A 14,553-nucleotide genomic window follows, 5' to 3' on the forward strand; every position below is an offset into this window, starting at 1 on the left:
ATTAGATGATGGGGTGTGGACCTATTTTTATTGATTTTGAGGAGGGTTCTCTGTGCCTCCTGGGTTTTGCTGCTTGCTCCCTTCCCCAAATTAGGGAAGTTCTCTGCTATAATTTGCTCTAATATACCTTCTGCCCCCCTCTGTCTTTCTTCTTCTTCTGGGATCCCAATTATTCTAATATTGCTTCATCTTATGGTATCACTTATCTAATTCTCCCCTTGTGGCCCAGTAGTTGTTTGTCTCTTGCTCAGCTTCTTTATTCTCCATCATTTGGTCTTCTATATCACTAATTCTCTCTTCTGCCTCATTTATCCTAGCAGTAAGAGCCTACATTTTTTATTGCACCTCATTAATAGCTTTTTAAATTTCAACTTGATTAGGTTTGGGTTCTTTTATTTCTCCAGAAAGGGATTTTATTTCTCCAGACAGGGATTCTCTTATATTTTCCATGACTTTTTTGATCCCAGCTAGCACCTCAATAATTGTCATTCTGAACTCTAGGTCTGACATCTTACTAATGTCTGTATTATTAGGTCCCTAGCCATTGGTAATACCTCTTGTTCTTTTTTTTTTTTTGAAGTTAATTTTTGCCTTTTCATTTTATTCAGATAAGAATAGATAAATGAGAGAACAAAATAGTAAAAGTGTAGCAATGATTCCAGAAAAATAGACACTAACCAAATCAGGAGAGACTTGAAAATGGGAGGAGAAGAAAGGGGGGAAAGGAAAAAAAATGTATATATATATATATATATATATACACATATACATATGTGTGTGTGTGTGTGTGTCTGTGTATATACATATATATATGCTGTCTGTATATCTATCTACATCTATATCTATAGATATAGATAGCTATATGTAGATACATATATGTATATATGTATATAGATCTATAGATTTAGAGTGGTGAATAGAACAGAGCCACACACTTGATTTGGGGTATACTTTGTTCTTTTAGAAGAAACTGCCTCCCAAAACTTTAAAGAAAGAAAACTTATATATTTACATATAAATATATGTAAACTTATATATTTATATAAATATATAAACATATATTTATATATAAAACTTCTATATTTATGCAAACATAATGGTAAACCAATGAAGGGATGGAATATGATTCTAAAGATGAAAATTAAAAAGGATTCTAAAAAAAGAATTGATAAGCTAAGAAGTTCATTGAAAAAAAGGGGGGGAGGAGAGTATGCTCAGATTGGAGGCTAGAACAAAGCCATATACTAGATTTAGCATGTATTTTGGAAGGCAGCTATGCTCACCACTATACCACCAATGCAGACTTAGCATGTATTTTGATCTGTTAGAAGAAACTGTATCCCAAAATTTTAAAGAAGGAAAACTTACAGGTATACAAAAAATATGGTTAAATACAGTGAAGGGATAGAATATGACTAAAACAATGAAAATCTTAAAAGATTTTTAAAAAGGTATTGGTAAGATGAAATAGTTTAAAAAGTTTAAAATAGGAAAGAGGAAAAAATTTTTAAAATAGTATAAGAAAAAATAAAAATTTTTTTTAAAAGTGTCTTTGAAAGACTAAAGAATCATGGGGGAAAAAGTCATGAATTCTATGTACTGCATTCCCCCAGCTCTGGAGTTCCATGGTTCTCATCAGTCGGTGAACTTGTTCTTGCCTGACGTTCTTGCTGATCTTCTGGGGGAGGGGCCTGTTGCAGTGATTCTCAAATGTCTTTGCCCAAGGCACAATTGTGCCACTCTTGCCAGGGACCAGGCTAAGCAATCTGCTTGGTTTTGTTCTGGGCAGCTTTTGTTCCCTGAAAGTTTTCCATATTGCTTTGGAGGGTGGGAGTTAAAATAGTGGACTCCCAATCTCTGACCCAAAGGAGCTGAGAGCTTGGGGCCCCACTCCTCAGTGTGCCCTTAGAGAAAAGCAGTCAATCCCTCCTGTTTCCCTGGTCTCTGGCTGCACTTCATGCTCACCCATCCTGTGACTAAGCATTTCTATCTCGGATGCAGGGCCCTGTTCGGAGTTTCCAAACCCAGCAGATTCCTGCCTGTGCTCCCACACCATTCCTCCTGGAGGAGGAAGGGGGAAGGTCTCCCCAGATCTGCCACTTGTGGTGGGATCCTTGCTCAAAGAGCTATGGCCCAACTGTGCCTTGGATCATGGTTCAAGTTAACCTCAAGCTGAGAGCCCACTCCTCTGCTCCATCTTTGCAGCTGGCTTCCCTGCTCCAGTACCTGGGATCTCTACCACACTCAGACATCCATGATCTTTTTGTGTTCCCTTGGGTTCTAAGACCACACTGTCCCCACAAGGTCTTCACCTCCTGCTTGGCCTCTGGAGCAACAATCCTCTGTGGAGCAGACTTCTAAAAGTTTTGATTTTGTGCTGTGCTGCTCTACCATTTGCCGGGAACCAGCCCCTCCCCCATGGTCTAGCTTTCCATGTCACCTTGGATTTACTTCTCTGCACATCCTACCTTCCAATAAGCAGTTGCTTTTCTGCTCCTAGAATTGCTGCTATTCTTCTCTTCTATCTCCTGTTGTGTTTGTAGGTGTTCAGAATGTTCTGATAACTATCCAGCTGAATTCCTGGGATGCAGCAATATTTAGGTCTCCTACTCCTCTGCCATTTTGCTCCTCCTCCATTCACTTTTAAGTGAACCATAGGAGAAGTATGCCTAACTGATAAAAAGTGTCAGAGCATATCACAACATGAGAGGGGCACCTGGGTTGCTCAGTCAGTTAAGTTCTGCCTTCTGCTCAGTTCTTGATCTCAGAGTCCTGCGATTAAGCCCTGCATTGGGCTCTCTGCTCAGTGGGTGGAGGAGTCAACTTCTCTCTCTCTGCCCCACCCCATTTGTGTTCTCTCTCACAAGCTCTGCTCACTTGCTCATGCTCTGTCTAAAATAAATAAAATAAAAATAAATCTTTAAAAAGAACATGACAGACTACATAGTAAGAGTGCTCTGCTGTGGGTTAGGGTTACTTACTTGCACGTTTTTGCTTTCCTAACAGATTGCTTACACCTTGGGGAGAAACCTGCACAAATGCTTGACAGAATTTTCAAGGAGCAGTTAACAAAGAATTGAGAGGCAAAGATCTAAGAAGGGCTCTAGCTTCACTTTGTTCTGTTGCCTTTGGCAAGGCTATTGTTCTTTTTGCACCTCAGATCCTGCATCTCTAAAACAAGGAAGCTGAATTGGTCCATATTTTAAATTATTTTTAAACTTCTAAGTATTATAAAATGTCAGGGCAGAAACCAGAGATATCCCAAGTCCCTGTCACAATGCCTAGTACATTATAATGTTCCATATACAGCTGTTGAATTGAATTGAAATTTTTTTGGTAAAAATTTTAGGTGAAATACTGATGTATAAGATGAATAAAAGCAAAGCTCCTTTTGTCCAGAGAGGAGTGAGTGGTACAAATCAAGTCACATGGACCACTCTTTATCTCCATCTTCACTACACCTGCCCAGAGGGGCACTATGGAAATCCAAGGCTTTAGGGAACACAATTTAAAAATCAAAGGACTTAATAAGCATATAATTTTCTCTGGCTTCAACGTTCTTTGATTCCTCTGCTAACTTGGAATTATCACATAGAGAGTAATATGAAAGGTCTTAAAGATAGAACATTATGCCACAGGGCAGATGGTGGATTGAGGTGGAGAACCACAAAACCATTTTATATTCCTGAAATAATGTGCTACACTTGCATTTTATTGTCTTTCCCTGCAGTTTTGTTTTCTTATTAGGAATCAGTGTGGGATGTGTTTGAACTGAGAACATTTCTGTCAGGTGCTTTTTGTAACAAACTGTTGAGTTGTCTACTTGTAACTACATAATCACAAAATTTTATAAATTGAGTTAATTTACTGAATAAGCCAGTTATTTTGATACCATAGTTGCTTTTGAAGTTCACTGAAATCATATGAGAATCCAAGCCTAGGAAATGTGGCTTTTTTTTTCTTTTTCTTTCTTTCTTTTTTTTTTTTTTTTGAAATGTGGCTTTTTGACCTGTTAATGGTGAACCCTTTTACCAACCTTTAGTGAATAATCTATTTATTTAGCTGGTAGGAAAATAAAAATCTCTTAATCTCACTGTAGGTAAGAAAGAAGAATAAGGTTAATCAGAGATGTCAAATCTTCAAGAAGAATTTCAGAGTGATTTATTTCATCCCATTATCTCAACTTTCCTTTCCCCTTCACTCCCATCCCTGTGTTAAATGCTAACGAAGATGAATGAATAATGTATTCAATTAGTTGCAAATGAAAGCTATTGATCCTCTGTGAGGTTGGTATCCCAAATCAGGACTCTTAAAACTCATCCCTGTTTTTCTGCATTGGGGGATCATGATTCATTTGCACAGACTGTGTTTTCAGTTGAAGAGAGATGAAGGTGAGCTGCCGAGGCAGATTGAATTCTCCAGTCCTCTGGTGATGAGGACATGTGGCCAAGTCCTGGCACTGCTGTGTGGATCAGCCTTCAAGTTATCACCCAAACTGGGTGTTAACCCTTAATTGATCATTTCTATCTTTGTTACACAGTGAAAGTTGCTGTGACAAGTTTCAAGGGACCTGGGAGATTCAGTCAGAGAAGGTGGGAGGTAGGATTAATGAAGGAGAACTGACTGTCTGGAGTCCAGACAGTCTCACTGGACAGGAATAAAGTCTGCAATGGGAAACTTGTCTTCAAGAGGCATCATAGTAAAACTCCTAGACCTGTAGGCTGATGACTGATAAACTGATGGGAGTGCAGAGCAGAAGTATGTGGAAGGTGAAAAATCAAAGCAAGTATATTATGCAAATTAGCAATCAATGCTTCAAAATGTAATGGATAATAGTAATAAGAGGTTTTGAGTAAATGGCAAGTATCTAAAATATTATCTTGGTGAATACTTATGTACATGTTGGAGTGTGCAGCTTGCACTTGTACTAATTGAATGCCAATACCAAACTGCTATCCCATGTTGTGATTATGTGTGCAAAAAATACTTAACCTATTTATTAAGTTAGGGGCTTTGAGGCAGTGTGCTCCAGGGTATGGAAACTTGGAAAGGAATTAAGGAGAATAAGGCAACATTATGTCCCCCAAATCATCAAAATGCACAATACAGATACCATGTTTAGCTTTAATTAACACAGAGAAAATGTAGGGTACCCTTTAATATAGAAAACAAGGTGAAAATTGAAAATATTTGATGAATCGTAGCCATATGTTCTTAAGGACTGGCCAGTCATGATTCCGACTTTAATGGTCTCATGTGACTGTCAATTTGGAAGTGTTATATTTGACTCGTGTACAATCTTCTAGCTTTTCAGCTCGCCTGAAGGTACTACTGCAATATGTAAGTCATTACTTGGTAGAATGCTTTGACACACTGCTCTGAGAATGAAAAATACCTGGGAAAATAAACTGTGTTTTATCATTCATCTCATGCAGCATTACTAGAAGTCTGTTTTGTTATTGTTGTTTTTCAGCCCCTCTGACTGATAAGCCACCCAAGCTTTTGTATCCTATGGAAAGTAAACTGACAATTCAGGAGACTCAGCTGGGTGAGTAATTCCTTAATTCTGGTTAATACCCTTTTCTCAATACATTCCAATAATTAATAAGCCTAGATTATAACCTGATGTCATCCTCTAAGCCAAACCTGTGTGTATTTGAAGGGAGCAAAATTGTGAAATCCCAGCAAACATGGCCCATTCCATTTCCCCCGTGTGTGCGTTAATACCAAGCTGGACATATGGATATAAAGACTCATGTATTTTTCATATACTTGTTAGGAAATGAGATGGGCTAAAGGTCTTATTGGTGGCATTATATTGTCTTTTATAAGGCTCAGTTTGGTTTTACAATAGGCTGTGTGGAACTCTTTGACTTAACACCATTAGTACATTAAAAGACAATTTTTGAAAATTAGGATAAAAGGTACAAATACATTAAGATAAGTGTTGCTCTTAAACATCATTTTTATCTAATCAAATGTGGAGGACATTATGCTATTTTATTTTTAACAAAATGTGAGCAAGTAGCTTTTGGTTAAAGGACATAAGAACATGGACAGAATTGCTTTGGTAAAAATATCCAGTTGACTACAAATCAGAATTCTAACATAGTTATCTTAGAGTTCAGTCTGGAATTTCCAAATATGGCATATCTATAATCAGTATGATTTTATGTACAATTTTAACCATATATTCATGTTTATATGGAATTTTCTTCCACACTCACCATTTGACAGTAGAAATACTTTATTATATACAACTAAAAAGGAATTGATAACCCTCCCTTAAGTTATTGATGTTATTATTGTTTTGGGAGTGAGAATTTGGATTAAAATTGTAAATCATCTTCAAAATGAAGATTACAGATGTGATCATCTTTAGTAATAGCATATTCAAATTTATAGTGCAAAAAGATACAGTCTTAGAACCTATGAAATTATTATAGTCAACAGGTTTTTAACATTGGTAATATTTACTAACTTTAAGGCATGAACTTATGCAAGATTTATTCAAGTCAGGGCATCAATATGCTTCTTTGATGATAAACCCAAGCCTTTGAGCTGATGTCATATACATGCAAGTAGTATTCTAATTGTCACTATTTTGAGATAGAAGACCATAGGCATCATTAAAACAATGTTCTATATGAAACAGAGATATATTAGAATTACACCATATTCTTTACTCATGTTATGGTATATTAAAGTATATTAGCTTTTATTGCTGCTTTCTGAGGAAATTTTGAAATGTAAATTTTAAGTGGCCACACTTATACACATCTTTCAATATTCCTAGGAAGATGTTATACAAAAAAAGTTATACAAAACAATATATAGATCTTGGGAAAGAAGAAGTGGTTTATGGTACCAGTTATCAGTAATGAACATAGTGAAAATGAAATTAATTGTGTCTCTTTACTTGACAACATAATTAAATGAATACTATGATTGATGGTTACCCATAGGGTTTTCTTATATTAGCTATTGTTCTCTACATTCTACTAAAATATTATACAGAATGAAATAATTCATAAAGCTTTCTTTTTTAAAAAATTATTTTTTCTTGAACAAAAATCATGGAAACTAATCAAATCAATTTGAAAGTATGAAAATTTTTTATGCAAATTGGAAGTTTCAACTGCATATTCATTTGAAGAAAGATGGGCCTAGGTGTTAGCAAGATGCTCTGAGAAGTACTATAACTCCTTTATTACCACCACCAAAAGGAGCATGAGTTCTCTTTAAACACCAAGTAAACTAGAGACATCAACCTAGGATTTGGATTCTTTTAAACAACTTTTGTTTCATTTTATTTTCTGATTCTGATTCTCATTGTATAGAACAAATCATTTGCTAGTTAGGGAAATTTAGCCTTAATTTTTGAATTTTTGGATCAACAGTTGATTTGAATAAACTACTGTGTCACTGTTGTTACTGCAGTAATATTGGAGTAGGTGAGCAGACCATCACAAAGGGTAAGTGAAAATAGAAAGTAATATTAAGGACCAAACAAAAAGACTCTAGATGCTTAAAATATATTTGTTTTCTTCAATATGTACTTTGATTTTTCTCCTCCTGGGGATTTAATTTTTGCCTTTCTAGGCTTGAAAAAAGCTGTCTAATTCGACAGGGTCAAATGTGTTACATCCTAAGGAAGGGGGATTGAGTGAAGTTTCATGTGGTGGGAGTCAGGAGGGTGGCCAGTACCAGCGATGGAGAGCCTCTAAGTGGTACCTACTTTTATGAGAAAGTGAGAATCTCCAACAGAGTTTCATTGATCAAGAACTCAGGTGTCTGACTCAACCTTGTCCTAAATTGAAAACTCACCTCAGAGGATAATAAAACTAGCACATGAGCTACAGTATAAGAACAATAATCAGTAATTACACAAAGCTGAGTTGGTATATGTCTGGTGACCTAACTTGAAAATCCTGGCAAAGTTATACACACATCCATCTGACCTTGGTAACTATAAACCCATTAGTCCTCCAGTTTGTAAATATATAAAACTGATTAATAATGTCATAGATAAAATCATGGATTTGTCTTCATCACGATATCCTCCTTCATCTGCCTTTTGATGCCTTTCGCTTTCCACCTCCCTTGTGGCTTCTTTTCCTCCCAGTTCCTTCATCTTCTCAAAACTGGAAAGATTGATAGTAGTCATTTAAATGATTCCAGTGTAGAAAGCAATAGGTATGAAAGCAAAGTACTGAGGACAAAAGATAAAATAGTAAAAAAATATATAAATGGGTGGGTTTGAATTTTAATCAATTTTAATATGGTTACAGCCTAGCATTTCCATTTTAAGTGGCATCAGTGTGTTACTTCACAATGTAAAAAAAGAACTTTGTTCTTTTTAATTAACTGGAAGACATCAGCAAATGTCTGGGCAGCACTTGCTTGGGTAAAATCCTAGAAATCATGCCGTACAATTCTAAAGGTCAATTCAGTATGTGAGCCTGATTAGTCCTTTCAGGCTGTGGTAGTCAAGGGAATCAAAAGACAGGCACCATTATCTTGCTGAGCTTGAGCCCTCAGGTGTGTCAGTCAGCAATGTGGCCTTCTTGTTATAGCCAGGAACCCATTTTCAGAAACTTCCAGAACAAAGGATGTTATTATTCACTATTAACAGACTTTCAAAGAGTAGAAATCAATCCCACCATTAACCTAGTGAGATACATTATATTTTACAACTTAAAAGTGATGAAAAATTACCTTTAATTACTCATCTAGACCTGGGTATCACTATATTTAAATTTTAGTTTTTTGCTTAGAAAATGATTGTACAGGTTAATGGTAGGAATTTTGGAGAATTAAAGGAAAGAATCTGCTTCTATTAAATGTTCTTGGAAAATATCCATTTAATGGATACATGATATCCACATAAGTGTCCTGTAATTTCACATATATTGCTAGAAATTTGGGTGGTTTTTTTTTTACAAATTTTATCATCATAAATAATGAGGCAGTGATCTTTACTTATACATTTTTTCCCTTGACTTCATAATTATTTCAACAGGTCAAATTCCTAAAAGGAAAAATACTAGGTAAAATCAAATAATTTTATTAAATTTTCTTGCTATATTTTTAGAATTCCTACCAAAGAAGTAACATAAACTCTCACCAGAAGCATATAATAGCTGTAATAAATTTTAAAATGTTTAAATTCAACTTGTTTAAACTAAAAAAAAAAAAACATCCATTTCTCCCACTCTCCAGTCCTCTGCCTCTTATAATCACCAGTCTGTTCTCTGAATCTATAAACTTGTTTTTTGTTTCATTTTGGTTTTTTTCCCTTAGATTCTACATGAAAGAGAGAAAATATGATGTTTGTTTTTCTCTGTCTGACTTATTTCACTTAGCTAAATACCTCAGGATCCATCTAGGTTGTCACGAATTGCAAGATATCAATCTTTTTTTTTATGCCTAAGTATTATCCCATCATAGATATCTATATCCCTATCTATATCTGTATATGTACGTGTACACACACACACACACTCACACACACACACACATCTCCTTTTTTTTTAATTTTTTGTTTTTTATAAACATATATTTTTATCCCCAGGGGTACAGGTCTGTGAATCACCAGGTTTACACACTTCACAGCACTCACCAAAGCACATACCCTCCCCAATGTCCATAATCCCACCCCCTTCTCCCAAACCCCCTCCCCCTAGCAACCCTCAGTTTGTTTTGTGAGATTAAGAGTCACTTATGGTTTGTCTCCCTCCCATTCCCATCTTGTTTCATTTATTCTTCTCCTACCCACTTAAGCCCCCATGTTGCATCACCACTTCCTCATATCAGGGAGATCATATGATAGTTGTCTTTCTCTGCTTGACTTATTTCGCTAAGCATGATACGCTCTAGTTCCATCCATGTTGTCGCAAATGGCAAGATTTCATTTCTTTTGATGACTGCATAGTATTCCATTGTGTATATATACCACATCTTCTTGATCCATTCATCTGTTGATGGACATCTAGGTTCTTTCCATAGTTTGGCTATTGTGGACATTGCTGCTATAAACATTCAGGTGCACGTGCCCCTTTGGATCACTACGTTTGTATCTTTAGGGTAAATACCCAATAGTGCAATTGCTGGGTCATAGGGCAGTTCTATTTTCAACATTTTGAGGAACCTCCATGCTGTTTTCCAGAGTGGCTGCACCAGCTTGCATTCCCACCAACAGTGTAGGAGGGTTCCCCTTTCTCCGCATCCTCGCCAGCATCTGTCATTTCCTGACTTGTTGATTTTAGCCATTCTGACTGGTGTGAGGTGATATCTCATTGTGGTTTTGATTTGTATTTCCCTGATGCCGAGTGATATGTAGCACTTTTTCATGTGTCTGTTGGCCATCTGGATGTCTTCTTTGCAGAAATGTCTGGTCATGTCCTCTGCCCATTTCTTGATTGGATTATTTGTTCTTTGGGTGTTGAGTTTGCTAAGTTCTTTATAGATTCTGGACATTAGTCCTTTATCTGATATGTCGTTTGCAAATATCTTCTCCCATTCTGTCAGTTGTCTTTTGATTTTGTTAACTGTTTCCTTTGCTGTGCAAAAGCTTTTGATATTGATGAAATCCCAATAGTTCATTTTTGCCCTTGCTTCCCTTGCCTTTGGCGTTGTTCCTAGGAAGATGTTGCTGCGGCTGAGGTCGAAGAGGTTGCTGCCTGTGTTCTCCTCAAGGATTTTGAAGGATTCCTTTCGCACATTGAGGTCCTTCATCCATTTTGAGTCTATTTTTGTGTGTGGTGTAAGGAAATGGTCCAATTTCATTTTTCTGCATGCGGCTGTCCAGTTTTCCCAGCACCATTTATTGAAGAGGCTGTCTTTTTTCCATTGGACATTCTTTCCTGCTTTGTCGAAGATTAGTTGACTGTAGAGTTGAGGGTCTATTTCTGGGCTCTCTATTCTGTTTCATTGATCTATGTGTCTGTTTTTGTGCCAGTACCATGCTGTCTTGATGATGGCAGCTTTGTAATAGAACTTGAAGTCCGGAATTGTGATGCCACCAACGTTGGCTTTCTTTTTCAATATCCCTTTGGCTATTCGAGGTCTTTTCTGGTTCCATATAAATTTTAGAATTATTTGTTCCATTTCTTTGAAAAAGATGGATGGTACTTTGATAGGAATTGCATTAAATGTGTAGATTGCTTTAGGTAGCATAGACATTTTCACAATATTTATTCTTCCAATCCAGGAGCATGGAACATTTTTCCATTTCTTTGTGTCTTCCTCAATTTCTTTCATGAGTACTTTATAGTTTTCTGAGTATAGATTCTGTGTCTCTTTGGTTAGGTTTATTCCTAGGTATCTTATGGTTTTGGGTGCAATTGTAAATGGGATGGACTCCTTAATTTCTCTTTCTTCTGTCTTGCTGTTGGTGTAGAGAAATGCAACTGATTTCTGTGCATTGATTTTATATCCTGACACTTTACTGAATTCCTGTACAAGTTCTAGCAGTTTTGGAGTGGAGTCTTTTGGGTTTTCCACATATAGTATCATATCATCTGCGAAGAGTGATAATTTGACTTCTTCTTTGCCGATTTGGATGCCTTTAATTTCCTTTTGTTGTCTGATTGCTGAGGCTAGGACCTCTAGTACTATGTTGAATAGCAGTGGTGATAATGGACATCCCTGCCGTGTTCCTGACCTTAGCGGAAAAGCTTTCAGTTTTTCTCCATTGAGAATGATATTTGCGGTGGGTTTTTCATAGATGGCTTTGATGATATTGAGGTATGTGCCCTCTATCCCTACACTTTGAAGAGTTTTGATCAGGAAGGGATGCTGTACTTTGTCAAATGCTTTTTCAGCATCTATTGAGCGTATCATATGGTTCTTGTTCTTTCTTTTATTGATGTGTTGTATCACATTGACTGATTTGCGGATGTTGAACCAACCTTGCAGCCCTGGAATAAATCCCACTTGGTCGTGGTGAATAATCCTTTTAATGTACTGTTGAATCCTATTGGCTAGTATTTTGTTGAGTATTTTCGCATCTGTGTTCATCAAAGATATTGGTCTATAGCTCTCTTTTTTGATGAGATCCTTGTCTGGTTTTGGGATCAAGGTGATGCTGGCCTCATAAAATGAGTTTGGAAGTTTTCCTTCCATTTCTATTTTTTGGAACAGTTTCAGGAGAATTGGAATTAGTTCTTCTTTAAATGTTTGGTAGAATTCCCCCGGGAAGCCGTCTGGCCCTGGGCTTTTGTTTGTTTGGAGATTTTTAATGACTGTTTCAATCTCCTTACTGGTTATGGGTCTGTTCAGGCTTTCTATTTCTTCCTGGTTCAGTTGTGGTAGTTTATATGTTTCTAGGAATGCATCCATTTCTTCCAGATTGTCAAATTTATTGGCGTAGAGTTGCTCATAGTATGTTATAATAGTTTGTATTTCTTTGGTGTTAGTTGTGATCTCTCCTCTTTCATTCATGATTTTATTTCTTTGGGTCCTTTCTCTTTTCTTTTTGATAAGTCGGGCCAGGGGTTTATCAATTTTATTAATTCTTTCAAAGAACCAGCTCCTAGTTTCGTTGATTTGTTCTATTGTTTTTTTGGTTTCTATTTCATTGATTTTTGCTCTGATCTTTATGATTTCTCTTCTCCTGCTGGGCTTAGGGTTTCTTTCTTGTTCTTTCTCCAGCTCCTTTAGGTGTAGGGTTAGGTTGTGTACCTGAGACCTTTCTTGTTTCTTGAGAAAGGCTTGTACCACTATATATTTTCCTCTCAGGACTGCCTTTGTTGTGTCCCACAGATTTTGAACCGTTGTATTTTCATTATCATTTGTTTCCATGATTTTTTTCAATTCTTCTTTAATTTCCCGGTTGACCCATTCATTCTTTAGAAGGATGCTGTTTAGTCTCCATGTATTTGGGTTCTTTCCAAACTTCCTTTTGTGGTTGAGTTCTAGCTTTAGAGCATTGTGGTCTGAAAATATGCAGGGAATGATCCCAATCTTTTGATACCGGTTGAGTCCTGATTTAGGACCGAGGATGTGATCTATTCTGGAGAATGTTCCATGGGCACTAGAGAAGAATGTGTATTCTGTTGCTTTGGGATGAAATGTTCTGAATATATCTGTGATGTCCATCTGGTCCAGTGTGTCGTTTAAGGCCTTTATTTCCTTGCTGATCTTTTGCTTGGATGATCTGTCCATTTCAGTGAGGGGAGTGTTAAAGTCCCCTACTATTATTGTATTATTGTTGATGTGTTTCTTTGATTTTGTTATTAATTGGTTTATATAGTTGGCTGCTCCCACGTTGGGGGCATAGATATTTAAAATTGTTAAATCTTCTTGTTGGACAGACCCTTTGAGTATGATATAGTGTCCTTCCTCATCTCTTATTATAGTCTTTGGCTTAAAATCTAATTGATCTGATATAAGGATTGCCACTCCTGCTTTCTTCTGATGTCCATTAGCATGGTAAATTCTTTTCCACCCCCTCACTTTAAATCTGGAGGTGTCTTGGGGCTTAAAATGAGTTTCTTGGAGGCAACATATAGATGGGTTTTGTTTTTTTATCTATTCTGATACACTGTACACACACATCTTCTTTATCGATTCATCCACTGATGGACGCTTAGGTTGTTTCCGTATCTTGACTATTAAAAACAAGGCTGTAATGAACATATAGATATATATATCTTTGCAAATTAATGTTCTTATTATCCTCAATAAATTCCCAGAAGTAGAATTGCTGAATCATATGTAGCTCTAGTTTTAACTTTTTGAGGAAGCTCCATGCTGTTTTCCACAATTTACGTTTCCACCTGCAGTGCACAGGGTTTCCTTTTTTCCACGTCCTCTCCAACATTTATTATTTGTTGTCTTTTTGATAATAGCCATTCTGATATGTGTGAGGTGATATCTCAGGGTGGTTTTGTTTCACATTTCCCTGATGATTAATAACATTTAGCATCCTTTAATGTTCCTGTTGACCGTTTGTATGCCTTCTTTGAAAAATGACTATTCAGATCTTCTCTCCATTTTTTAAATTAGATTGGAGGTATTTTTGGTGTTATTAAGTTGTTTGAGTTATTTGTATGTTCTGAATATTAGCACCTCAGATAAGTGATCTGTAATTATATTTCTCTGATTCATTAGGTGGCCTTTTTATTTTGTTGTTTGTTTCCTTTGTCTTGCAGAAGCTTTTTAGTTTGATGTTATCCCATTTGTATATTTTTGTCTTTGTTTCTTTTAATTTGGAGCCGAATCCAAAAATTCCATGTCAAAACTGATGTCCGGAAACTATGGCCTATGTTTTCCTTTAGAAGTTTTATGGTTTCAAGTCTTACATTCAATTTGGTAATCCATTTTGAGTTAATATTTGTATATGGTTTCAGATAGTAGTCCAGTTTCATTCTTTAGCTTGTGACTCTCCAGTTTTCCCACCACCATTTATTAAAGAGGCTTTTTCCCATTGCATATTCTTGGCTCCTTTCTCATAAATTGGTTGACAATGCATGTGTGAGGTCATTTCAAGCCTCTTTGTTCTTTTCCATTGATCTATATGGCTGTTTTTAATGCCAATACATACTTTTT

At 36.4% G+C, this 14,553-nt stretch overlaps 1 protein-coding gene across 2 annotated transcripts in view; it reads left to right on the forward strand.

The window, feature by feature from the left end:
* The window catches only part of IL1RAPL1 (interleukin 1 receptor accessory protein like 1), a 1,474,879-nt gene that overhangs the window by 1,164,582 nt on the left and 295,744 nt on the right, over window positions 1–14,553 (forward strand). For both annotated transcript variants that reach the window (XM_032330360.1, XM_032330361.1), the window contains exon 6: window positions 5,474–5,548. In XM_032330360.1, coding sequence (XP_032186251.1) covers window positions 5,474–5,548 — 75 coding nt within the window. The remainder of the gene's footprint in view (window positions 1–5,473; window positions 5,549–14,553) is intronic.

The sequence above is a fragment of the Mustela erminea genome, chromosome X (assembly GCF_009829155.1).
Source record: "Mustela erminea isolate mMusErm1 chromosome X, mMusErm1.Pri, whole genome shotgun sequence".
Lineage (NCBI taxonomy): Eukaryota > Metazoa > Chordata > Mammalia > Carnivora > Mustelidae > Mustela > Mustela erminea.